The sequence below is a fragment of the Protopterus annectens genome, chromosome 9.part0, assembly GCF_019279795.1.
Source record: "Protopterus annectens isolate FY-2018-M chromosome 9.part0, PAN1.0, whole genome shotgun sequence".
Taxonomy (NCBI): Eukaryota; Metazoa; Chordata; order Ceratodontiformes; family Protopteridae; genus Protopterus; species Protopterus annectens.
In genome coordinates, this window is record NC_056743.1 from 768,876,073 (window position 1) to 768,903,338 (window position 27,266).

Sequence of the window (27,266 nt, forward strand, 5' to 3'; positions counted from 1 at the left end):
GTGGGAAAAATTACAGTTCCTAGCTGTAGCCACTAAATGAAAGTTTTAAACAGATTTATGGTAAGTGTACACAACTGTACTTTCTCAGCTTCTTCTGATTTCCCCAGTTTGCTGCCATTACCACTGTCTTATCTGTGCTTAGTTTCATCCTATGTGCCTTCAGTTTGTGCATTCCATTGCTGAGTTGTTGGTCAGAGTCTACCTGTAATGCCACATTATCTCCATACAGCAACTTTGTAGATCTGTTCCCTCTAACCTATTTGTTAATGTATTCCATCACCAGTATGAACAGCAGTGGGCTCAGAGCTGAACCCTGGTGTACACTCACTTCCACTGGGAACCCCTCTGTGCAGCTGAACCGTATTCGTACTCGAGTCACTGGGTCCTTGTACATAGCTTGCACTAATTTTACCAATGTTTCTGGGACATCAGACGACTGCAGTACTAGCCAGATCAGCTTTCTTGGCACCTTGTCATATGCTTTCTCCAAGTCTAGGAATGCCCGCCCAGTTGGACACACACTTCTCATCTTTAGCTTCTTTTCAACTATCTGTCTCACTGCAAACATTGGGTTGGTTGTGGTGCATCCTGATCTGAATCCAAACTGCTAATCTCCCATCTCACATTCTATTACTCCTCGTATCCATATATCATTCACCCTGTCCAGAACTTTCATGCAATGTGATAGGAGTTTGATTCCTCTCTACTGCCCACAGTTGTGGATGTCCCCTTTTTTCTTGTACACAGGCATGGGTATGCTTATTCTCCAGTCATCTGGTATATGCCTTTCTCTCTACACTCCTGTGAGTATGCTCGGGTGCCATTTCTCCCCTATTTCACTCAGCATGTTGATCATATCTGCTATGACCTCATCTGAGCTTGGTGCTTTCCCTAACTTCATTTTCTTTAGTGCTTTTCATACTTCTAGGATAGGCTCCTCTTCTTCTCTCATTGTATGCTGTTTCTGTGGAAGTACAGCCTCTGTGGGGTTTTCATTCAGAAGCTGCTGGAAATACTACTACTATCTGCATTTGATCTCCTGTGGACTTGTTTTCAGGTTTTTGCTGGCATCCCTTATGAAGGATGTTTGACTGTCTTCTTTGTCTTTGCATTTCAATCTGATATAGTTTTTGTGCCACCTAATGAGACACTTTACAGAAGTTGATAGAGTGCCTCTTATGCCCTATTCTTTGCTATTGCAACTCCTTTCTTAGCTTTTTTTTTGTTAACCAACCAGTATTCCTTTGTAGCATGGTCAGTCTTTTCTAGGACCTTCTCTTTCTTTCACTCTTTTTCTTTTGATGACTTTCCTGGACTTCTGCATTCCACCACTAGCTTACCTTATATACATTATTTCCATACCTGATTCGGCCAGATATCTGTTATGTAGTCCTCACGCATGTTGTTTTGAGGCACTGCCGTTCTTCAACTCCACCTATTTCCTCCTCTTCTTGGGATGCTAGAGCCCTGAGTGATTCTTTGAACTGTTGTGCTTTCTCTCCAGTCAGCTTCCAGGTCTTCAGCTTGGTCTCCGTTGACCTTGGCGCCAGCTGACTGTGGTAACCAGTGGTTTATGCTGTGGGCCAAGTATTTCACCAGGCATATTTTTGCAATCACTGATTCTACCCCGGTGCCCTTTCCTTACTAGGAGGAAATCTACCTATGTTGCATGTCTGCCACTCTTGTATGTAATCTTGTGACTGTCTCTTTCTGAACCACGTGTTGGCTACTTTCAAGCTTTGCTAGACAGAAGTCTACAATTGCCTCTCCTTCTTTATTGCTTTTGCTCCACCCATGTGGACCTAGGCAGTCCTGGTATTTTGTTCTGTCTCTCCCGATATGTACTTTCATGTCTCCCATTATCAACACCAATTTGTGTTCTGCTTTATCTAGTAGGTCCTGCAGCTGCTGTCTGAATGCACTCTTTTCCTAACTATCACAACTCTGCTGTGGGGCGTAGGCTGAGATGAATATTGCCTATCATTACACTGGAGTCTGATTGCCATGAGTCTGTCACTAATGATAATGATATCCCTCATTGCCTTCTGAAGCCCCTCTCTCTCCACAATTCCAACACCATTACTAGCCTGTCCCCCTCCTGAGTAGTAGACTCTGAATCCTAAGCCAAGTGGCTTTGCTGCACTGCCCTTCCACCTAGTCTCTTGAATACATATGATGTCCAGCCTCCTCCTTATCATGTCATCCACTTCCAAGCTGCGTCCTGTCAGTGAACCCACATTAAGTGTAGCAATTCTTCATTCATGTTTGGCAGGTTGATTGGTTTTATATCCAACTTTCACTCAACAGAGCTAACCCAGGTAACCCTGGCTGGGCAACTAGACACTGACTGGCCATTAGCTTATTGACCCAGGGATTGCTCAGCTTTATGAGAGGCACACACTGGCCGGCATGGGTCCCTGGCGTATGTCTGTGTAGTCAGGGTCCTCAATTCACTTGTCACCAGTAACTACCCATGCGTATTTGGCGACATTAGTGAACATGATCGAGTCACTTAGAGCCATATTTTTACACCTTTGAGTGGCTAGCCATGCCACAATGTGCAGTCTGTGATCCATGTTCTATCTTGATACTGTGCACCACAGTAGATGCCCCATAGCGGTTGAGCTATACAACTCTTCCCCCTGTATGGCACCATATTGAGTCTGTGCCACTGCCCACTGCTCTGTTCATTGGTGAGTTTGAGATGGGAACAGTCAGCATGTTTTTCAGAGGTGGGAGGAACCCCGCAAAGACGCAGGGAGAACATGTATCTATGTATTCTATACTCCACTCTAACCCTTGATCTCCATAGAAGCTTGATCTCGCAGAACTTTGCATTGCCACCCCGATGATTAAAACAGTTTCATGTATGAAGCGATTGTGACTACTGTGTTGACCCACAGCTTCATGGAGGAAATATGCTTCAGAGATTTCTATTTCATGCTGTAATCCTGGCTGTGCTGGTTCATTTGTCTAGCACACTGGGCTGCCCCTCTTCCCATAGTGGAAAACTTTTGACTGCTGCTAAATGTCACCTTCCCCAGCCAGCACTTCCAGCAGCTGAATCAAGAGTTTAATTTCTCAGTGATAATGCTCTAGCTATTCTACCATGGCTGTATAGAAGATTATAGACCATTTCAAAAAGTAACAGTAAACCATGCAATAGGAATTCTCAGAAATGTTTAGGTACAAATTGGTCATCTTTCAAATGGAAATATTTATAAATCAGTTAAATCTAAAACTCTGCAGTCGTCATTGAGTAAATTGATTACAGTTCAACCTTATTGCCAAGAATAAATTTTCTAAGTTCATTTGAATATCAGTTTGTACAATATATATTTTTTTCCTGTATGCTGTTTTCACCATGTCATCAGCTGACCATCAAACCCACTTACCATTCTGGGTATTCCTGAAGGACAATGAGGCCATTATACAGGCAGTCTTAAAGTTGATTTGTGCCCTTGCCAATGTCCTGGGAATGAGAGTTTGTTTATTTAGGACTAATCCCTGTACTGGACAAAATAGGATGAATGAAAGTCATCACAACATTGACCACGTTGCCCTCTCTGATATGGGTGTACCCTCCCATGTTCTCACAGTGAGAGGTACCACCTATGTGGCTTTGTGGCAGAACACTTTTGAGATTTTCATTGGCAGTCTACATCAGGTTTTAGTGGCCTAATGGATAGTCAAGGACCTGAGCCACTCAGTAATCTCAGTCACCTGGGCTTTAATTAGGACATTTTCCAACAATGCTCAACAGAACTGACTAATTGTTTGTTTTTGAATAGGTGGTCCTTTTTTTCTTCTGTTTCTTCTTCCCGTTTAATCACTTCTCTTTATAGAATAAGTTGCAAATATCTAAAATGGCTGATGGAAAGAAAGCTCCATAAATAGTTTTATTTCAATTTTTTTTAACAGGTAAAAGACGTGATTATGTGAGCCTTGGCTGGCCAAGTCCCGATGAATGTTTGAAGCTTCGCAGGGTGGAACTGAGTACAGTTGCCAGCACGTGGCTTGCTGTTTCCGCAAAAAATATAGAGTGAGTATGTTCTTGCACATTCCAACATATTGTTTTTATGCAGAAAAATGCTGCTTTTCATTTTTAAAGGCATTGTTTGAGCCATGCTCCATTTACTTGTAGACAGTTTTTTTAAGGGAAAAAAGTTTAAATTATTGCTATAGTGATGGTTACTTGTAGCATGCGATAGTAATTGAAAATTAAGTAGTGCAACAATTATACGACTTGTGTGTGCATAACCACCACTCCAGCAGTGACGCTACATTGTGGTTACTACAGTAATCTACTGTAATTACTACAGTAATCCCCACTCAGGGTTGCCAGATGTCCCTATTTGGGCGGGACTGTCCCGAGATCAGCAGCCTGATCCAGAGTCCCGCCCTGCCGGTTTAAATCCCGGCCAGCCTCCGCTTTGTTTGTTTTTTTTTTGTTTTGTTTTTTTTTGATTGTCCCGTATACCTGGCATACGGGCCAATCAAAAATTGCTAAACACGGAGCTTCTTGTGTTCCGCATTAAACACGAAGCTCCGTGTTTTGATTGGCCCATATGCCGGTATACGGGCCAATCAAAAATTGCTAAACACGGAGCTACTTGTGTTGAATGCGGAACTGCAATGCATTAAACACGAGTAGCTCTGTGTTTAGTGCAGAGCTACTGAGTGAAGGCCTTTTTTTTTTTTTTTTTTTTTTTTTTTTTTTGGTCTTCACTTGCCGTGAGAGACCTTCTTTTTGTTTGTCCCTACCTGGGGTGCTTCAAATCTGGCAACCCTGTCCCCACTAGTGTTTACTGTGAAATAAGTTTCCACTTAAAAAGCATGTCACATAAAGTACTGATAGGTCAAGGGAACAGCTAAGAACTCTTAAGCAAAGCCTGGATGGATGGGCATATTTCTTAGGATATTAGCATAATTGTCCAAAGGACATGGGGGGGCTGGGAGTAGGGGTCTGCATGAACACAAATCTGTAGGGCGTGAACCCTGCATTATTTTTACAGCTGTTTCTCTATAAAACTCAAATTTCTCTTTGTAGTGCAGTTGCTATCCAACATTTGAGAAGAAGCCAGATGAAACTTGACAGGAAAGTGATCACTCTCACAGACTTGTGACCTCTCATCACTGGAACTGATTCTGCCAAGTGGCATCCGAGCAAAGACTATAACTGGGTTCATTGATCAACAACTTGAACTCATTCACTTTTTGTATGACTTGTCTTTAGTTCTGTTACTTAGTAACATTATCCCTATTCCAACCTGTCAGTTATACATAAGGCTTTTCAGTTTGATCATGCATGTAACTGCCTCTCCTCAATTTCCCAATAACCTACTGCTTGCATTTTTTGCAGTGTTTACATAACATAGAGTTTACCAACTGCATAAGACATGGAGTCAGTGTTTTGATTATACCAGAGAGAGACTGACATTGACAGTATGTCTTTTATTTGCACGAATGCAAAGGTTAACAAACTCTAATAAATGTAAGTCAGTTTTATCTCTGTTTCAAGTTGTTACCTTGAACTTTTCTTGCATTTATTGGTGTGTTATAGCAGTGTTCCTTTTTTCCCCCATTCAGTCTCAAATAGTGGCAGTGCCTTTTGCCTCCTCAATTTTTGCTGCTGTTTCTGTGTAGAATACATGTATGTGTGATTGCTTTTTTTATTGTGTGGCACTAGTTACAGTGGAGCATAACTAATTTTTGCATTCCTGAAACTAACCTATGAATAGTTGTGGTTGCAGTGCTTTAAATAACCATTGCTGTTGTATAATAAAAATGCATTTACAACATTTTCCAAGGTATGCAACTTAACATATTAAACACACTCCTGTAAATATTGTAATTTTATTTCAATATAACCTAACAGTACTGTTCTTGATATTGTGTTCTACCTCTTTAGACACTGATCAGAATAACTTTGAGCTCTCTAGAGCATGTATTGCTATACTGGATTTACCAAAAGCAACATTAGACAGCTTAAATTTTCTTATTACTTCACCACCCACTTTAGTTTCCCTGGGGTGAAAGCTAAATTCAACATTTATTTACATCAAATAGAATTTTCACACTTTTTTAAACCTTTTTACAACTTTTTGTCGTACACTTTTTACCTTTATCATCCATAACACCAGATGTTAAGTTGTCATTCTCGCCTTCATTCTTGCTGGATGGGTTCGGAGCCGATCCTCGGCTCCAACTCAGCCTATACTATGGCTCGAGAGCTATTTTTACTGGCTCGAGGCAGCCCTATAACCCACAATACCATGCGCTAACTCCCCAGATTTCGTTTGCCGCTTCGCTGCGAGGTTGTCTTTTTTTTACCGGCTCAGGTCAGTAAGAGATTTATTCTATTTAACTAAAATTTCAGGTAGTTTCTCCAGTTAGTTACCCTTGTTTAAGTCCGTACTAATTGTACAACCTTTTTTGTAGCCCTTTTTCCCTTCTCTAGTTAATTTTTATCTTTGGGCCTACGGGCTTTACCTCAGTTTCCCCACCCCTTATAGTGTCTGTGTGTGTGGGTTTTAGTCAGTTCCCTTAACTTTCCTAATTTTAAGTTGAGTGTGTGTGTGGACTGACTGTGTTTACTGTGGTTAGGACCATGTCCAAAGACACTAAGGTCTCGGGATTCAAGAAGTGTGAATCGTGCTGTCAGAAAATGTCTCTGACAGACGGTCACACTTCTTGTGTCTATTGCTTGGGGCCTTTACACCTGCAGGACTCTTGTTCCGTCTGTCACGGGTTTAGTTCAAGAGTCCTGCAGGAGAGGCGTAATAAGCTCATCCTAAGGGGCTTGTTAAAGCCTGATGACTTCCCGTCCAAGTCTGGCTCGGGGAAGTCTTCAAAAACTGCCAAACCCTCGGCTCCAGCTTCTGAGTCGAGGGCTGGCGTTATCGAGATGGCTCCGACATCAGTTACATCCAGATCCGCGGTGGGTAAAGTGGTATCTGCTTCGAAACCAGCATCAGAGCCGACCCCAGCGCGCAAGCGCTCTAGATCCCCCTCAATAGACTCCATCCGATCGGCTCCGAGATCCCCTCTCCTATCGGAGCGGAGTCATAAGACTCACTCATCTAGGTCATCCAGGCTCTCCGATCACGACATCGAGAGGGTGGTCAGTAGGCTCATAAAATCTCAGGCACTAGCCCAAATGCTCCAGAGCCCATCTCACCAGACTGTGGCTCCTTCGGTACCACCATCGATTCCTCCTCCAACTCACCTCTCAAGTTCGGAGCCAGAGTTTGTCGGAACCGTAACCTTACCCACGTCGGAGCCGATACTCCCACCTTTGGCTCCGGTGTCTTTGGCTCCGACCTCTTCATTGGTTCCGTCCGTGGAGAGGTCCGGGCGCCGAGACTCCATTGTCGGCTCCGAGGGGGCAAGTGGCATCGGACCCTTGTCCGACCCCACTCTCCTTCTCGGAGCTTCGGCTCTGGTTAGTTCGGCCCCGACATCATTCTCGGAGCCTTCTCTGTCAGTGCCGGGGGCGGTTCCGGTCTCTTCGGAGCCCGGACTACCTTTGGTATCTGATAGGGGAGCCTTCGAGGTGATGAGGAGCGTGCTGGACCCAGTGTCCACTCCAAGGTCAAGTTCTGCAGCTCCTCCCTCTACAGTGCCTGTTACGGTCTCTGGCCACCCTCCTATATCTGGCAGCAGAGATCCGAAGTGTAGGGTATCCACCTTGGGTGTCTCCTCCTCTTCCAAGGGCTCCCCTGAAGTTTCAGGGGAACCCCCTAGGAAAAGAAAGTGCAAGAGGAAGCACATAGACTCCCCCGAGTCTGTCACGTCAAGACACCGACTTGGATGAGTGGAGGGTTCCCCCAGATCCCCTTCTGAGGATGTCTCTTTTTCAGACATCCTAGAGATCCTAAAACAGAGGTGAAATTGGTCCACTCTCAAACCTTCCGAGGACGAGTCGGTTTACCTTGACGCTTTTGGATCTCGCCCTTCCACCTCCTGGGGGTCTCCCCCTTTCGACCCACTAATGGAGGTAGTGGCTAGAAAGGCATGGGCAGCTCCTGATTCAATGGAACCTACCCCTAGTAGGCCTTCTAAATTTATTTCTGCACCAGAGGACAAGTCCTTTCTCACCAAAGGCGTTTCAGTTGATGCTATGGTGGTAGCAGCAGCCACAAAGAAGGAATTTGGCTGATCCTTCTGTACCCGTTCATCCACCTAACAAAGTGTCCAGGACCATGGACAGGTACGGCAAGCGGACATTTGCTTCCGCGACCTTTACTATGCGATCGCTGAACTATTTATGTCATTTCACCCGCCTTCAGAGAGACCTGCTCAAGGAGCTGGGTGAAACAGTACAGGATCCTTCTGCTGCGGGGTATCAGGACAAGATAAACTCCCAGCTGGCCACCTTGAACTCCATTGTTAACTCCTCCATGCGGCTTATCTCTTACGCAGCCGATGGAGCGAGTAGGGCCGCTGGCACAGGTGTTGCGTTGAGACGTCACGCTTGGATGTGAGACTGTAACTTTGCCGATCCCTTCAAGGCGTCCTTCACCAACACCCCCTTTGATGGTTCAGAATTGTTTGGACCTCAGGTGAAGAATACCCTCACCAGATGTGAGCAAGATGGTAAGACTCTCTCTGCCGTGGGAGTCCATTTTTCCACACCTTCTAGACCTTATCCTAAGGGACAGAGAGGTGGAAAGATGTGGTTCCACAAACCACAGGGAGTCGCGCCTGCCGCACGTGGTGAATTTCCCCCTAGAGGCAGAGGGGGGAATAATAACAGACGCTGCCCTAGGGGCAGAGGGGGTCCACAGAACCAGGGTTCCAGGGAATCTTTCCCTGACCAGCCCTTTCAGCATCCCTGAGAAGCTGCCCGACTGTCCACCTTCGGAGGCAGTCGGGGGAAGATTATCTCTGTACCCGGAAGCCTGGCAATCCCTCTCCCAAGACACATGGGTACAGAAGATCATATCCGAGGGTTACAAAATTCCCTTCACTTCCCCTCCGGTACAACGGCCAAGACCCCTACCAGATGTACCACCCGCACAAAGGGGTCCGGCTCAGCTACAAATAAAAAAGCTGTTAACAAAAAGAGTCATCCAGGCAGTCCCAGCAGATCAGCTAGGATCCGGAATCTACTCCAGATTCTTTTTGGTAGCAAAAAAGACTTGAGACCCATTTTGGACCTCAGCAGATTGAACAACTCTGTACAAAAGACAAAATTTCGGATGGTAACACTGCAGTCCATTCTACCCTTTTTGGGCAGAGACAACTGGATGTGCTCCTTAGACCTCCAGGACGTGTACTATCATATAAAAATACACAGGCGCTCCAGGAGGTTTCTCCGCTTCCAGCTGGGAGCCAGTCGTTATCAATTCAGAACCCTGCCCTTTGGTCTCACCACAGCCCCCCGGGTGTTCACCAAATGCTTGGGCAGTGGTCATGGCTCACCTGAGACAAAAAGGATTCCAGGTGTTTCCATATCTAGACGACTGGCTCATTTCCGCTACCACCAAGCAGCATCTTATAATGGCCAGGGATTACACTATTCAACTTTGCAACAGTCTAGGTATTTCTATAAATTTTGCAAAGTCCTCCTTGTCGCCTTGTCAATGTATAAACTTTATAGGCGCCATATTAAACACCACAGAAATGTCTGCAACATTACCACCTCAGAGAGTGACGGACATAAGGCGGAATGTTCAGTCCCTGTTTCAGCCCAACAGAGTTCAAGTCAAGCTAGTATTGAAAGCGTTAGGCCTCATGGCAGCGGCGATTCTTCTTCTCCCATTAGCCCGCTTCCACATGAGGCTCCTTCAGTGGATGCTGTTTTCTCAGTGGTCCTTTCAACAGCTACCAATGACTCACAATATTTTGATAACCCCTTCTTGCAAGAATCATCTCTCCTGGTGGATGGTTTCCCCTCAGCTTTTTCAGGGCAGACCCTTTGTTCCCCCCCCCCAGTTGCCACGGTGACAACGGATGCCTCCCTGATCAGGTGGGGGGGGCATTATCAGGACAGAACGGTCCAGGGCAGATGGCAACAATCAGAGCGCCACTTGCACATAAATGTCCTGGAGATGAGGACGGTGCTTTTGATGTTGCAAGCCCTTCAGAGCTCTCTTCCCACAGGGACTGTAGCAATTCAAACTGACAATATGTCTGTAGTGTGGTACATAAACAAGCAGGGCGGAACAAAGTCCTACCCCCTATGTCAAGAAGCACTCAGACTTTGGCAATGGGCGATTTCCTCTCAACAGTTTCTGATAGCAATGCACATCCCCGGGAAGTCTAACGTCATAGCGGACAGATTGAGCAGAACTATCCTGATGCCTCACGAGTGGTCTCCAAATCAAGCGGTAGCAGACAGAATATTTCAGAAGTGGGGCCAGCCTTGCTGCGATCTTTTCACAACTCCTCAAAACAGCAAGTGCCTCGACTTCTTCACACTCTTTCCTCTACCTGGCCATCCCCCCAGAGACGCTCTTGTTCACGATTGGCCCCGGGGTCTTCTATATGCCTTTCCTCCCTTGCCATTGATCCCGCAATTAATTTAGAAAGCAACCGCATTGAGATCCAAAATGATCCTCATTGCCCCGTTTTGGCCTCGACAAGTATGGTTTCTGTTTCTGCACAGTTACCTACTGGAACAGCCTTGGTATCTGGAACCCCTTCCGGATCTGTTGACCCATCTCACGGGCAAGCTCCATCAGTCTCTTCATTCCCTCAACCTCACAGCTTGGTTGCTCCACTTCCAGCCGTAGCCAGGCTTTCCCTTATTTCTCCTCCTGTTCGTGATATAATTCTAGCTTCCCATAAGTCCAATACTAGGAAGACGTATGCGAGTAAATGGAAGCGTTTTTCGTATTGGGCACAAACTAAGTCCCTAGACCCTTTCCATGCACCCATTCATAAGGTTCTAGATTTTCTGGCGGAGCTTTTTCATTCAGGGTCATCATCGGCCACTATCAGGGTACAATTAGCGGCCATTGCTAATTTTCATGTTGGGCTCTCAGAAGCAAATATTGTGTCCCACAAACTTTGTAAAGCCTTCCTCAAGGGCATCTTTTTGCTTAGACCTCCAGTTAAAGATCCACCTCCACAATGGGATTTGAATTTAGTTCTAACCTCATTGATTCTGCCTCCCTTTGAACCTGCAGCTTCTTGCTCCCTCAAGCTTCTTTCTTGGAAAACTCTGTTTTAGTAGCCATAACATCTGCCAGAAGGGTATCAGAACTTCAAGCTTTGTCAGTCCGTCCCCCTTATTTGGTCTTTCACAAAGACAGGGTAACTCTCAGAACAAACCCTTCCTTCCTACCGAAAGTGTCCTCGGAAACAAATCTAAACCACTCCATTGACTTGCCTGTCTTCTTCCCAGACTATGCCAACAGGGCTGAACAGAAATTACATTCATTAGATGTTCATCGCCAATTACGGTATTATCTAGACAGGACAAAACAACTCAAAGTCAGACCAGCTCTTTCTCTCTTATGTTGCAGGAAAGAAAGGGCTTCCGGTATCGAAGGTTACTCTTTCCAGATGGTTGACATCTATTATTACCTTTTTCTATGAGTTGAGACACAGGCAACTTCCGTCTAGGCCTAAGGCTCATTCAACCAGGGCACTATCAACTTCAACGGCATTTCAAGCAAGGTTACCACTAGATGCCATATGTGCAGCAGCTACATGGGCTTCCAAACATACCTTTATTGCCCATTACAAACTTGATATAGCCTCCAGAAATAGAACTGACTTTGGTTCCACCGTACTCAAGAGGTCTGTTCCATTGAGCCACCCAGGACTAAGATGCTAGGGACGCTGTCCCATCCAGCATGAATGAAGGCGAGAATGACAACTTAACATTAAGAAGTTATGTTCTTACCATAACGTTCCATGTTAGTTGTCTTCTTCTCACCTTCTTTCTTGCGTCCCTCCCTCCTGCCCCCTAGCCTGGATAGACTTCAGGTCTCTGAGTCCTTCCATTTCTGGAGATATAACATGTTACGGTTTCCCAGTATCCTTAATGTTACTAGCAGGGAGCCTGTACTTGCAAATGAGGATTATGATATTATAATATTATATTTATACTATGTCTTAGCTTCCAAACAAGATCTGGGGAGTTAGCGCATGGTATTGTGGGTTATAGGGCTGCCTCAAGCCGGTAAAAATAGCTTTCCAGCTATAGTATAGGCTGAGTCGGAGCCGAGGATCGGCTCTGAACCCATCCAGCAAGAAAGAACACGAGAAGAAGACAACTAACATGGAACGTTATGGTAAGAACATAACTTCTTATTAATTCTTCCCTCATAATCTTTTTGTTATTTTTCCTCTCTATACTTCCTGTTTACATAGTGCTTTGCTCTCTAAACTCTCTTCTAAATGCCCTCAGTTGTAAATAAGACAACACTGCCCATTGACAGTATGTGACTGAACATACCACTCTACCTCCCAAGTTGGATTCCTTCGTCAGTTTGCTTCTTTGTTCATGGCCTGCCTCTTGCCATCTCTTTTCCCTTGCAGTTTATTCCTGCCATTGTCCAAATCTCTCATAATGTTCATCAACTTGATCACTGCTACAGTAACCTTAGCTTTATGGATTATATTCTGCCAGGGAAAAACAGCTGGCCAGCTTCCAAAGCTTCAGGACACCTTTCCCATTCCTAAAAAGCTTGAGCTGAGCTGACTAAAAAGGTGGATTTGGATGCTAAGCTCCTAACATCTTTATTGTCATTGAAGAGAGTGTTCCTCTGCAGGCCTTCAAGGATCAACTGTCAGCTTGAGCTGTTCCTTTGCTGGGCAGATAATTTCTCTTTTGGGGAAAAACCTACATTAAAACAGTTGATCTGATGTCAATTTTCATTCTTTCCTCAACTCTTGGGTTCAGATCTGATCCTTGGGATCTGACTGAACTGCTTCTACCAGCTCATGGATCACTGAAACTCTCCACCTCTTCCCTTACCCATAATGCCTAATCTTCTAGCATACCTCAGATCTCATTTGCCTCATAATATGGGCATGGTCACTGTTTTACTCGAGTTTAGTGTTTTTTGCATTGTGAGAATTTATTTTAGCTTTATAATTTTGTATTCCATGTCTTTGATAGTTCTTATCATTTTAGAGCGTTTCCATGCATTTTTCAACCCCTTGGTGAAACTTCTCTAGGAATCAGTGAGGCGGATGAGAAATGGGGTTCAGGAAATACCAGGGTCCCTTCCAAGATCCACCTGGAGACAATTCCCTCAGGGGCAGAGGGGGGGGGGACTCTAATGGAAGACTCCATCCCAGCGGCAGAGGAGGTCTGCGGAACTAAAGATCTAGAAATGCTTTCTCTGACAGGTCCTATTAGCGCTCCTGAAATGAGGTCTGACTGTCCATCTCTGCAGGCAGTTGGGGGTTGTTTGTCCCTGCACTTGAAAGTCTGGTTAGAGATTACAAAAGATTCATGGGTGCAGAGGATAATATCCAGAGGTTATAGTATAACATTTTCTTTTCCACCCCCATTGGTTTCAAAGAAAATCCCCAGTGTTCTAGCCAGTCAGGGGAAGTAGGAGCACTAGAAGTAAACAAGCTGCTAAAAAGAGAGTCATGCAAGAGGTCCTCCCAGACTAAGGAGAGTCCCATTACCTACTCTGGATTCTTTTTAGTGCCAAAGAAAACAGGGGACCAGAGACCAATCCTGGATCTCAGCTATCTAAACAAGTCAGTCCAGTAGACCAAGTTGTGAAAGGTCACGGTTAAGTCCATTCTGCCTTTTTTGGTCAAGGATGGCTTGATGTGCTTGAGAGATCTTCAGGATGTGTACTATCATATCAAAATGAATAGGCAATGCAGTAGATATTTATGCTTCTGGCTGGGAGACTGTCTTTACCAATTCAGAGCACTGCCCTTTTGTCTTACCACAGCCACCAGTGTGTTCACCAAGTGTATGGCAGTAGTAGCAGCTCACTTAAGGCTGCAAGGATTCCGGGTGTTTCCATATTTGGATGACTGGCTCATAACCATCCTGACCATGCATCACCCAATCAAAGCACAAGATTATGTACTGTAGTTAGGCTCTCATCTGAGAATTACCATCGGTCATGAGAAATAGCAACTTCAAGCACTGGAGTTCTTCGGAGCCTTGTTCAATACAGAGTCTACGACAGCCTCTCTCCCCTTTATCAAGGATTCAGACCATTTAATTCCAGGTCAAACAGATCATTCAATGTTGTTCTCTTTCAGCTTTGGCTGATCCTTCAAGCTTTGGGGTTGGTCTCTGCTTCCATTGTTTTGGTACCACTAGCAAGGTATCACTTGGGAATGTTTTTTTAAACCCTAGTGACTCAGTGGTCCATTCTTCACCAAATTTTGTCTAGACAGATCAAGATAACACTGGCCTGCAAGAATTACCTTCTCTGGTGGATTTACTCTGACTAGATAATAGAAGGTCATCCCTTTGTTTTTACCCAGCCCAAGGCCGTACTGACCACGCACGCTTCCCAGATTGGGGGGGGGGGGCATTTGTTGGGAAAGACAGTCCAGGGCACGCGATCCCCTGAAGAGAACAGTACACGTATCAATGTACTGGAAAAGAGAACTGTCCTCTTGGTGTATAAGGCTTTCCAGGACACACTCCTCAGGGACTGTGATTCAGATGGACAATAAGTCCAAACAAGAGGGAACCAGATCTTTCCTCCTGTGTCGAGAAGCTATGAGTGTGGCAATGGGAAATCTCACCCAGTCAGATGTTCTTCATTCCACATTGCTGCAGTCCTAACTATTGGGTAGTCCGCTGTCCAGTCGGCCCGAATACCAAAGTATATGGCTGACGTCGGTCAGGGCGCATTAGACTGACGTCAGTACGTCAGGGTACTACTGCGCATGACCGACGTCATATCCTCAGTCTTTTTTGCCGCATGGTCCGATGCAGAAGCAATTTTGCGAGTGCAGGTTGGCGTTCTGAAAGTTTCTGAAGCCAGAGTTTCAGACCGAATCAAAGTTGGCTGGGGAATATTTTGGTTTTCTTGCCTCAGTATTTAACCGGATGTCAGAAAAGTGAATAACTGTATTTCTTGTGGGAAACAGATACCTCATAGGGACTACCATACTTTGTGTATACCTTGTTTAGGGCCTGAGCACGACGTTGTTGGATGCCGCTCTTGTGCTAGATTTAACAAACGCACTATTAAGAGAAGGTTAGACTGTGCCAGGTTAGTGTTTGGGAAGCGTTGTAATTATAAAATGCCGCCGGATGTTCCGACTGCTTCGCTAAAAGACAAAATAGCAAAGCCTAGAGTGGAGGAACAGACAGTCCCAGACGCCGGTTCTTTAGAGGGCTCAGTGGAGCCGGAGGTTTTGCCAGGTGTTTCTTTGGAGTCTCAGGAGAGACTTTACTGTTACAGGATGTATCCTCTCAGGAAGTAGGCCAGGCTGAGGGGCTTCTCAGGTGGCTGTTCTTCCTCTCTTCCTAAGGTGGTCAGAGCCTCCCTTCTGTTTCCAAGGCTTCTCTGAGGGGCAGGCCGAAGTTTTGCTTCAGTGGGGGTTTCTCCTAGTGCTTCAGGGTCTTTGCCTAAGAAACATATGCTTAAAATGGCAGAGGATTTGATTACTATGATAAGGGGTTCTATGCCCCTCCTGATAAGAGGCCTAGGGTGGAATCTGAGTTTGAGAGTTTTGAGCAATGCTCGAGGCTTCTGAGTCTTCTGAAGACTTGCAGGAGTACCCTCCTTATTCTGATTCTGATGTGGATGATTCTACTCCTTCAGCTTCCCTCCTGAGGATTTTTCATTTTCAGAGACTCTGCATTCCATGAGGGAGCATTTTAAATGGGAAGGTCAAGATTTCTCTGATTCCAGGAAAAGGCTTAGGGAATTCTTGTTTTACCCCAGCACAGGCCTTTAGCTATACCTCCTGTTTTGAATGTGGTGGAAGATGTTTTTGCAGAGGCTTCCCTGAATCCTGATTCTTTGCCTCCTGCCCCAGTTAAACCGGATAGGTATTATAGGGTGCCTGAAGCTCATAAGTATCTTTTAAGAGTCCTAGGGCAGACCGGAAACTGTCTCCCAGGGGCCTAAAGGTGTGAAGGCCTCAGTTGTTAAAAATCCTGTCCCTCCTGATAAAGAGGCAAGGGCTTTGGATAGATGGGGAAAGACAGTGTATACTTCTTCCACTTTAGCCATGAGGGCGTTGAATTGTCAGTTTCACATGTTAAAATATCAGAATTATCTTCTTTCACAGTTGAAATCTAAGGTGGATGCTCTGGAAGGTATTGAGTGTAAAGAGTTGCAGGATTTAGTTCATGTGTCTGAACAAGTGGGTAAACATTCCTTGCAATGTGGTTTTGATGCTGTGCAGGCCTCCTCCAGGGTGGCTGCCACTGGTTCTGTTCTTCAGAGGCACGCCTGGTTGAGGGATCAGAACTTAGCTGAGCATGTTAAGACAAGGATTTTGGATGCTCCTTTACAGTCTGATGTGTTGTTTGGTTCGCCTGTGGAAGCAGTTTTAAAGAAGATGGAGGACAAGGCTAAGTCTATGCAAACTGTTAAGGATTTTTTGCAGGTGCAGCCTCCGAGGTTTAGTAGAAATTGGCCTGCTAAGGGATGGACTTATCCTGCTTATGATTCCCAGTCTAGGGGTAGGTCTAGACGTGGTAGGGGCAGAGCTCAAGGTGCTTGTAGGCCTAGGACAGGGAGTTCACCTGCTCAGACTTCTGGTGAAGGCAGGGGTCAGTCCTTTCGTAAGCAGACCCAATGACCTGCCTTTTCAGCTGCCAGTACCTTCTCGCCTGGCACCTCTAGGAGGAAGACTGTCTCTTTTCAAAGAAAATTGGGATTTAATTACCCAAGACAAATGGGTTCTGGATATCGTTCACCACGGTTACAGGTTTTATTTCCATACCTTGCCTCCTTTCAAAGGCATGCCAGACATTCCTCCTCTTCAAAGGACAGAGGCTCACAAGCAAATTTCTCTGTTGCTCCAAATAGGGCCATTCAGTCAGTTCCTGTGCCGGAAAGGGGCCTAGGATTTTATTCTCGCCTGTTCCTATTACCAAAGAAGGGGAACACGTGGAGACCAATTCTGGATTTATCTATCCTCAACACTTATCTGGACATTCCCAAGTTCAAAATGTTGACGTTACAACAGCTTTTACCTCTGCTGGGCAAAGATCACTGGATGGTAACTTTAGATCTCAAGGAAGCTTACCTTCATGTGCCAATCAGACTAAGTTGCAGGAAGTAGCTGGAAATTCTCATTATCAGTTCTCTGCATTGCCCTTTGGCTTATCTACTGCCCAGAGTATTCACAAAGGTTCTGGCTCCAGTGATAGCTTACTTCAGGCTAAAAGGCCCAAATCTATCCTTACTTGGACGACTGCCTGATTCTGGCTCAAGAAAAGAAGATCTTCTACAGCATCTGGAATATGTCATAGCAGTGCTAAGATGCCTAGGGTATTCTGTGAACGAAATAAAGTCCAGTCTAGTACCCTCTCAAGACATGTGCTTTCTGGGTGTGAGACTGAATACAGCAGCCCAGATGGCCTTTTTAACCCCGGACAAACAAAAGAATCTTTCCAGTTACTTCCATCATCTATCTCTTCAGTCCGGGCTGACTGCAAGGACAGTCCTTCAAGCCTTAGGGTTCATGGCATCTTGTATTCTGGTGCTTCCCAATGCCAAACTGCATATGAGGAAGCTACAATGGTATCTCAAAATCTGTGGACACAGCACTGCCAGGATTTGGACTCTGTCAGCCAAATAATACCTTCCATTCAAAAGGAGATTTTGTGGTGGGCTCAGGAATGTCACCTAAACAAGGGACTCTCTGTGACCCGGCCAGAGGCAAGTCAGATTCTAACGACAGATGCCTCAGATGTTGCTTGGGGAGCTCATCTAAATGGAAAGTGGATACAAGACAAGTGGCCTGCCAGACTACAGCATCTACATATCAACATGAAAGAGATGTTAGCAGTTCAGTTTGCATTAATTGCTTTCAAGGAGTTACTTCTTCCAGGACAGGTGTTGATTCTAACAGACAACACAACTGTCATGTGGTACATCAACAAACAAGGGGAACACATTCTTACCCATTGTGCAGACAAGCAATGATTTTATGGGAGACTGCTCAGTCTGCAACTAACTCTTCAGGCAAGGTTTCTGCCGAGCACAGAACTCCTTAGCAGATGTATTAAGCAGACAAATCATGGATCCCCACGAGTGGAAACTGATCTTCATGTATTTCAAAATTGACAGTGTCATGGGGAACTCCAGACATAGATCTGTTCGCTTCTCCACTAAACCACCAGCTGCCAAAGTTTTGCACAAAGGATTTCATCACACAGCTTGGAAAGTGGATGCTCTTTCTTTCAGTTGGAAAAATCTTCATGTGTATGCCTTTCCACCTCTGCCTCTTCTTCCAAAGGTGCTTCTAAAGGTCAGACAAGACAAGCCAAGGATGATTTTAATAGCTCCAGATTGGCCTCGCAGCACTGGTACCCATTACTGAGGAGTCTGGTAAGGAAGCCTCCATGGCCTTTACCCTTGATTCCACACCTGTTGTCTCAGAAGGACGGTCATCTGCTCAATGTCAAGCTTCACTCTCTACATCTAACAGCCTGGCATATTCTGTTTTGAAAGACAGCAGGTCTCAGCTTCCTCAACAAGTTTTAAATGTGATTATGGAAGCCAGAAGACCTAGTACAAGGAAAGTGTACGCAGAAAAATGGAAGAGATTTTTGTTTTGGAGTGCAGCAAACAATTTGGAGATTACTGAGCCAAATTTGAGTGTGGCTCTTCAATATCTTACTGAGTTACTGGACAAAGGTTTGTCTCTTCCATTAAGATTCATGCTGCAGCAATTTCAGCTCACTATGATTGTGACCCACCATTGTTTTCGCATCCTTTGTTCAAGCAATTTCTTAGAGGGGCAAAGAATATAAGACCCCACGTAGAGCTCCTACTCCTGCTTGGGATCTCAATTTTGTGTTGGAGAAACTTACTCTACAACCTTTTGAGCCTCGGCTACTGCTGAATTGAAATACTTGTCATGGAAGACTGCTTTTTGTTGGCCATTACTTCTGCAAGAAGGGTTTCTGAGTTGCAGGCCCTTATGGCAGTAGAGCCTTTTTGATTTTCATAAGGATAGGGTATCTTTACGCACTAATCCTTCCTTTATGCCTAAGGTGGTTTCTAGTGTGGCTTTAAACCAAACTATTCATTTGCCTACCTTTTATGCAGATCCCCAAAATAAAGGGGAAAAGATTTTGCACACTTTAGATGTACACAGGCTATTGCGTTATTATTTGAGCAGGACTAAGGATTTTAGGCAGTCTCAGCAGTTGTTTGTTTCTTTTGCTTTGACTTCAAAGGGCAAGCCTGTGTCAAAACAAACTATTTCTAGGTGGATTGGGTGTTGCATTACATTTTGTTATTCCCATCATGGCAAGGAGATTCCAGCTGGGATTAGGCCTCATTCCACTAGGGCTACTGCCACTTCCACAGCATTTCTAAGGGGTGGCAACTAAGGATATTTTGGAGGCAGCTACTTGGAGTTCAGTGCATACTTTCTCTAAGCATTATCACCTTCCTCTCTACTCTAAGTCTAGGGCTGGTTTTGCCACAGCTATTTTGCAAGGCATGTTGTCAGTTCCTGCTTCCTTATGATTTGCCAGCCTCCCTTACCTCTGCTTTGGGATTCTACCTAATAGTTAGGACTGCAGCAATGTGGAATGAAGAACATAGTACAGTTTTGTACCTACCATAAATGTAGATGTTCGAGATCCACATTGCTGCAGTCCACCTCCCTCCTTCCCCTCTGTGTTTAGGGGTGGTTGTGTAGGTGAGGTTATATTCTGCTAATTGTGTATATATTGTATATATATATATATATATATTTTTTGGTGCAGGTATTTTGGGAGTTTTTGTTTTTGGCCTTATCTTTTCAGGGTCTTCTGACATCTGGGGCAAGAAAAGACTGAGGATATGACGTCGGTCATGCGCATTAGTACCCTGACGTACTGACGTCAGTCTAATGCGCCCTGACTGACGTCAGCCATATACTTTGGTATTCGGGCCGACTGGACAGCGGACTACCCAATAGTTAGGACTGCAGCAATGTGGATCCTCGAACATCTACATTTATGGTAGGTACAAAACTGTACTTTTCAGACAGCAGAGAACACTGTGGGGAAAAGCAACATGATTGCAGACAAGTTGAGCAGGTCTATTTTGATGCCTCATGAGTGGTCTCTCAATGTGAAGGTAGAAGAGAAGATATTCCATCGATGGGGCTGACCTTGCTGTGACCTGTTCGCATCTCCTCTCAATAAGTGCAGTAGGTTCTTTGCTCTCATCCCCCTACTGGAGAGTCACCAAGAGATGCACTACATGATTGGCCATCTGGTCTCCTTTATGCTTTTCCTCAGTTACCCCAATCCCCAACTTTCTTCAGAAAGCATCTCAGTTGAGGAGCACAGTAATCCTTTTACCCCTTATTGGCCTCATCAAATTTGTTTTCCCTTTCTTTGGCCTCATCTTCTTAGACCTCCATGGACTCTGGATCCAACTCCAGACCTACTGTCTCACCCAGCAGACATGATTCATCTAGACATTCCAGGCCTAAAGTTGACCTTACGGTTTTTCCAGTTCCATTGATGTGTCGACAGCCCAGGCTCTCTTCCTGTATCTGTCACATTGTTATAACATCCCACAAAGCTTCCACAAGCAAAAAAACAATTTAGATCCCTATTCAGCGCCTATTACTAAAGTTCTGGAGTTTTTAGTCTCCGTTTTCAATGATGGAGCTAGCTCTTCTTTAAAAGGGTAGTTGGCTGCCATTTCCAGTTTTCATATAGGAGCAAATAACTCCCCTCCAGTGTCCTTCAAACTTTGCAGAACCTTTTTACTTTGACCTCCATTTAAAGATCCTACTCCTCCTTGGGATTTAAACAAAGTCTTGCAAACTTTAACCCAATCTCTATTTGAACCTTTAGCTAAAAGTGAGCTAAAGATTCTAACCGGGAATATCTTTTTAGTAGCTATTACCTGTACCAGACAAGTAACAGAATTACGGGCCTTGTCTTTTAAACCTCCTTATTTGATCTTTCATAAGGAATAGAGTATCTTTATATGAAACAATCCTTCCTTTCTTCCTAAGGTGGTGTTCACAGCCCAGTATTAATCAAACTGTCAACCATACAGGTTTTCTTTCTAGATTTCTCAAATAAAGGATAGTATATATTACACCTATTGAATGTTCACATATATTTATGGTTTTGTTTACATAGAACCAAAAATTTTAGGAAATCAACACAATTGCTTTTCAGATTCAGTATTAGGCAAACCAGTTTCTAAAGTGACTTTAGCCAAATGGTTAACTAAATTGTATTACCTTTGTTTATAACAAATTCAACATGCCTTTCCCTAAATCACCAAAGGCACCACCAAGATCTTTGGTGATGACTTCCGCTTTTTTGTCTAGATCTACATTTGATGATATTTGTACAGCCACAACTTGGGCTAATCCTCATACCTTTATTGCTCATTACAAATTGGATCTGGTCTCTATGGGAAGAGCAGTCTTTGGCTTAGTGGTACTCAGGAATATCCTTCCTCCAAGTTCTCCTGGGGTTTAGGTAGCTGGGGACTCTGTCCCAAGTGTTGAGGAATGAGTGAAAATTGACATCAGATAAAGAAGTTATGTATTCACCATTGCATTCCTTTTGTGTTAATTTTTATTCTTCCTCAACTTCCCTCCCACCAACCCATTCCTTATTGTCCTTTTTGAAGGACTGAATATGCTGGAGGAACCATTTTTCCTTTGAGTCCCAGATTCTGGTGTTTTATTCTTCTGCAATGCTCTACAGATGTAAGGGGCAGCAGACAAAATATGAGGCATGTTAGGAGACTAGGGCATTATGGAAAAGGGAGGAGCTCAAGAGTTTCAGTGATCCACAAGCTGGTAGAAGTGCCATGTTGGATCCAAGGAATCGGATCCAAACCCAAGAGTTGAGGAAAAATTAAAATGGACAACACAGATTGAATGTTATGGTGAGTACTTTCCTGTTTAGAAATGTTATTTTTAATCTAGGGGCTTGTGTTTTAATGGAATATCACGAGACATCACTGTACATTTAAATGTGCACTTTCCTCCTGTTTGTTTAACAATTGTTTAAAGTAATTGCAAAACACGTTTTATGTAGATAAATTGTTTACTTGTTTAGGCTGACTGTCTTAATGTGCTTTTTACTGTATTTGTGTGAAAAAGTGACTTTAAATTTTTACCAGCTGTTGCTGCTTGTTTTCATGAGGAAAGTGGCACCATTTCAACTTGACCACGAAACAAACTGCTGGTCCCACGGTTGGTCCTGTCCAGCCACAAAAAAGTTAAATTTTGTCACCACAGTAGGGTAACAGTTTGCCCTAGCCTTGGGTGTGTGACTTTGCAGTGGCCATAACGTGTTCCTCAGACCACTCATCTTTTATCCAGTATCTCTCTGGTGAACCTGCAGCCACTATAGAACATGGTTAGCTGCATCATCTGTGGCTGTTGTGGTCCCGTCATTGGGCAAGGAAGAGCCACTCTTGTCAGAGCTTGGAGAGGGAACAGGGAATACTTTTCTGTTTACCCTTCTCTGGGATATGGTTTAATTCAGGCTATTGATCCCTATAAGGTGATTTCTGGAAAAAGAAAGAGGGGTACCTCTTTTTCTGAAGAGATTCAAGATTCTGAACATGGACAGGAAGGTGAAAAAATGGGTACAGGGTTTTCTCCTCAGTTTTCTGGCTCATAGAGGAGCGCTCAGTTCTGATTTTCCTTGTGGGGGATTTCTTTTTCTCTGACACTTTTTCCAGAATGTGCCAGTGTTCTCAGGGGGACAGCATTGATCTTTCTCAGTCCCACAGAAAATATTATGAGCTGTTACATAAGGCTTTTCCAATACCTTCATCCATTTCTTCAGTTCTGTCAGCTTTGGCGTATGTGTCACTGCCTGCAGTTTTCCTGATGGCCAGTCTGCTGCCCCTAAAAAGGAAGATAGAATGTATAAAGTTCCTCAGTCTTTTATTTTTTCATACACTCTTCCCAAACCTGACTCAGCAGCTATGGCTTTAGTTAATGCTTCTACTGCTACACATTTAGTTAATTCCAGTTCTACTCTGTCTGATAGGCGTGGGAAGATTATTGGCAAGTATGGGAAAATGTGTATGCTGCTTCAACTTTGATTTTCAAAATTTTGATTTATCAGGCTCTTAAGTTGGTTTATTCTAATTGTGAAAGTATGAGGAATGTTTGTCTGCAATTTCTTACTGTGAGGAAAACTCTGCTTTAAATAAATTAATTTCTTCTGATGTACAAGTCACATCTCATTGTTTGCAGTTTGTATACAAGTCAGATGATGCTTCTTAAAGGCTATGGCCACTGGTACTATTTTGAGGAGGTTTGCTTGGCTGCATTGTTGGAACCTTCCAGATGTTGAGAAAAGGGAGATTTAAAATTCTTATTTGGATACAGATTTAGTTTGGTTCCTGTGCTGCAGAGGTTATCAAAATGTGAGAAAAGGAATAAGCTGATAGAATATCTAAGATGTTTTCCACCTTCCTTTTCCAAATTTCCTAGGGGATTTTCTTACCCCTCATACCGTTTTATCAAAAAAACAAAAACAAAATAAAAAAGCCAAAATGAAAAGTCTCAATAAATTGCTGGTAAACGTTTTAAGAGAAAATGGCAGGGGAGTCCAAAGACAGTCCAGTAAGTCAACTGTTTAAGTGACCTTGTCCTCCACACTACACAGACACACCCAGGCAGTCCTTTTTCCCTTTCACAAAGTCTAGATCTCTACTTTTCTCTTTGGCAACAGATGCCCTCAGACAAATAGGTTCTGAAGATCATTCATCATCAAGGTTGCAGATAGCAGGGGATAATTCCTCATCCACCAGACCAAAGTCCTTCACTCCCCCATATCTTTCAGCACATGCTGTCCCGGGGAGTGATAAAACCTCCTTCATTTTCCCAGGTTGGGAAGGTTTTTATTCAAGGATGTTTTTAGTGTCAAGAGAAAGATGATGCTCAGTGACCTGTTTGCATCTTTCTTTCCTAAACCTGTTTGGATCTTCCTTTCCTAAACCTGTTTGATGATGTCCAGTTAAGCATGCTTTACCTTACACCCTGTTACTACTGCTACCTCAGTTAAGTGTACTGGTGACAGTAGATTTAAAAGATGCTTGTCACACCCCCATTGATTCAGACTTCAGGTGTTTGTTTCTCTGTGTCAGAATCCAAGAAAACGTTATTGTCATTCAGAACTACACAACAGTGTAGCTGAATGAAATTACAAAGCTTCGTTCTTAATGCAGGAAACAGTTACACATATAGACAGAGAAAAATTAATAAACTATCACAGTGGAATCTTAAGTAGCAAATAGGAACAATATGAAGGTAATATTGTCAAAGTAAAACTGAAACAATAGCAGGATATCTAAGAAATAGACTGAATTATTGTAGTTTGTATATTGCACTTTTTACAGTCCTTCAGTGTGTAGGATTACATTATCAGTTCTTTCTTATCCTTTGGAATATTCTATGCACAAGAGTGTTCACAAAGTGTCTAGCTCCAGTTAAAAGCTTGTTCCAGACTATGTGGTATCCACATTTTCTTATTTAGACAGCATGCTTATCTTTGCAGAATCTTTCTCAAACTGCCAGTAATGTCTCATTTAGGTGAGAAATCTCTTACACAAGCTGGGATTTAGAGAGAGACTGCTTCACACAAGATTGTGTTTTTGGGGTGTCAGCTAGATACCTCAGTTCAATGAGCTTTCCTTCCATGGGAAAAAAAATAGATCTATAACTAGATTTGTTCCTAACGTTTTCCAGTCTGGTCACTGTGAGGGAATACCTCAGGATTACGGGTCTCATTGATTCTCAAGATATTCCTGGCAAGACTGCACATGAAAAAGATAGTTGTATCTTAAGTCTGTTAAGTTCCAGAATCAACATCCTTTGTCTTTTCAAATCTCAGTGCTTGGGTTTGTTAAAAGAGAAATCACTTGGTGGAGACAGCAAATATCCCTAAATGCAGGTCTCCCCTTCTCCCTCCCTGCTCCAAAGCAACAATTCATAATAGATGCCTTGGACTTTGCTTGGTTTGCAGTTAAAGATGGATAAAAGTGCAGCATGTCATCTTGTAAATAAACAGATCAAGGCACTCAACTCTCTGAATCATTTTTGGTCCACAGGACCTCAAGTTGTTACTGACAATATGACAATTACGTGATATGTCAACAAGCAGAGGGGAGCCAGGTCATAGCCTCTCTGCAGACTAGCCATGTTAACTTGGGATATAGCTTCACAGTACAGTCTCACTCTTGCAGGCAGCCTACAATCTATTATAGCAAAATTGTGTGACAGACCCTCAGGAGTGGAAACTAGATCAGGGGGTCTTACAAGATTTGATCCATCTGTGAGGAGTTCCTCAATTATCATAGGAGGTTACCAGGCTAATGGCCGTAGGGCCCTTACAAGCATAGCTGAGTTCTTACCCGTATTTCCACGATCAGCATCTATTGCCCCTGTCCAAGAGGGACACAGGTGGAACGTCCGGGATGAATTTACGGTCATCCATGCAATCGTCCAAATTGCGTTTGAAGAGGGCCAATGAGGTGCTCTGTTTGACATGAAGTGGAAGTCTGTTCCAAAGGTGTGGTAACCTCTGGGAGACTAATCTGTCCTTCCAGCAGATTTTATTAATTTCACATACCAACTTAAGGTCTTTAGAGCGAGTAACCCATGTACCATTTGACTCTCGGATATGAACCATCTCCAGTAACACAGGGTCAGAGAGATTGCCTTATATGCAAGGTAGAGATCACCTCTGAGTAGTCTGTATGAAACAGAATGAAGTGACAGTGATTTTAGACAACCCCCATAGGGCAGATGGTGAAGACCTTGAATTTTCCTTGTGAGGAATCTTATTGGTTTCTGCAATTGCTGCAGGTGCTTAGAGAGGTGCATACAAAAAGGGGCATTGTACACCATTATTGGCCTGAGGAGGGAATAGTACAGGGAGGTAATAACTTTTTTTTTTTCTGGAGGCAATGCCCTTACTTATGAGATGAGCAATATAGAATTGCCCTTCTTACCACTGTGGAGACATGGTGGTCAAAGGTAAGGTTGCTGTCAACCTGTGTGCCCAGGTCTCTAACCACTGAGCGCATATTTAAGGTATTGCTGTAAACGTAGTAGTTGGCAAGAACATCACTTTTACCGAAAGGAATGATACATTTTTTGCATTGAGTTTAAGGCCATGAGTTTGGCACCAATCATTTGTTTGTGTAAGACCCTCTTGTAAGATGTTTGCATCACTTGGAGATTCCAAGACCACTCCCAGATGTTCTTTGTGTTTCACTGTTGCAGTCATTACATTCGGGTAATCTGCTGGCAGGTTGCCCTCAGTTGGCCTGATTAACAAAGTCTTGGGTCCTGCGTCGGTTGCTGTCCCTTCTTCCATGACGTCAGGTAGTCAGGGGTATAAAATATGCAGCCGACGTCATTACATCAGTCTTTCTTGCAGTGCGGTGCCCGAAGCAGAAGCAGTTCACAAGTGCTGGTCAGCCGACTCCTGAAATTTTTGTTTTCAGGTTTCAAAACCGAAGTCTTCAACTTAAAGCGAAGTACCCCGTTTGGGAAACTTTTTCTTGCTCCTTACCGATGTCAGTAAATTGCATTACTTGTGGAAAGCAAATACCTCATAAAGATTGTCATTTGTACTGTGTTCCTTGCCTAGGCCCTGACCACAACGTACCTTGCTGTCGGTTTTGTGCTTTATTTAATCAGTGCACTGTCAGTCGTCGGTATATTTTTGCCTCTAAATATTTTGGTTCTCTGTTTAATTTTGTCGATGTCCTTCAAGAATGCAACTGCAGTCATAACATGTGGGTTGTCCTGCCTCAGGCAGCCCTCGGTCGGACGGATTCCAAAGTCTGGGTCAGACGTCGGCTGATGTCGCATTTCTCTCTGTCAGAGCGGCTGGAGTACATAAGCATCAGCCAACGCCATTTTCTTCAGTCTTTCTTGCCGCGCGGTGCCCGAAGCAGAAGCAGTTCGCAAGTGGCGGTCGGTCAGCTCCTGTATTCTACGATACCGAAGTCATCAAAAAAGCTAAGTACCCCGTTGGGGACCTTTTCTTGCCTCAGCCGATGTCAGAAATTACTGAAAAAGTTAACAATCGTCTTTCTTGTGGTAAACAAATACCTCATAAGGATTTCCACTCTTACTGCCTCCCTTGCCTGGGCCCAGACCACGACGTCTCGGCCTGTGTA

General features: G+C 44.0%; 1 protein-coding gene across 2 annotated transcripts in view; it reads left to right on the plus strand.

Moving 5' to 3' along the window:
- The window catches only part of TTC17 (tetratricopeptide repeat domain 17), a 3,338,929-nt gene that overhangs the window by 2,558,949 nt on the left and 752,714 nt on the right, over positions 1–27,266 (plus strand). For both annotated transcript variants that reach the window (XM_044083397.1, XM_044083398.1), the window contains one exon: positions 3,922–4,042. In XM_044083397.1, coding sequence (XP_043939332.1) covers positions 3,922–4,042 — 121 coding nt within the window. The remainder of the gene's footprint in view (positions 1–3,921; positions 4,043–27,266) is intronic.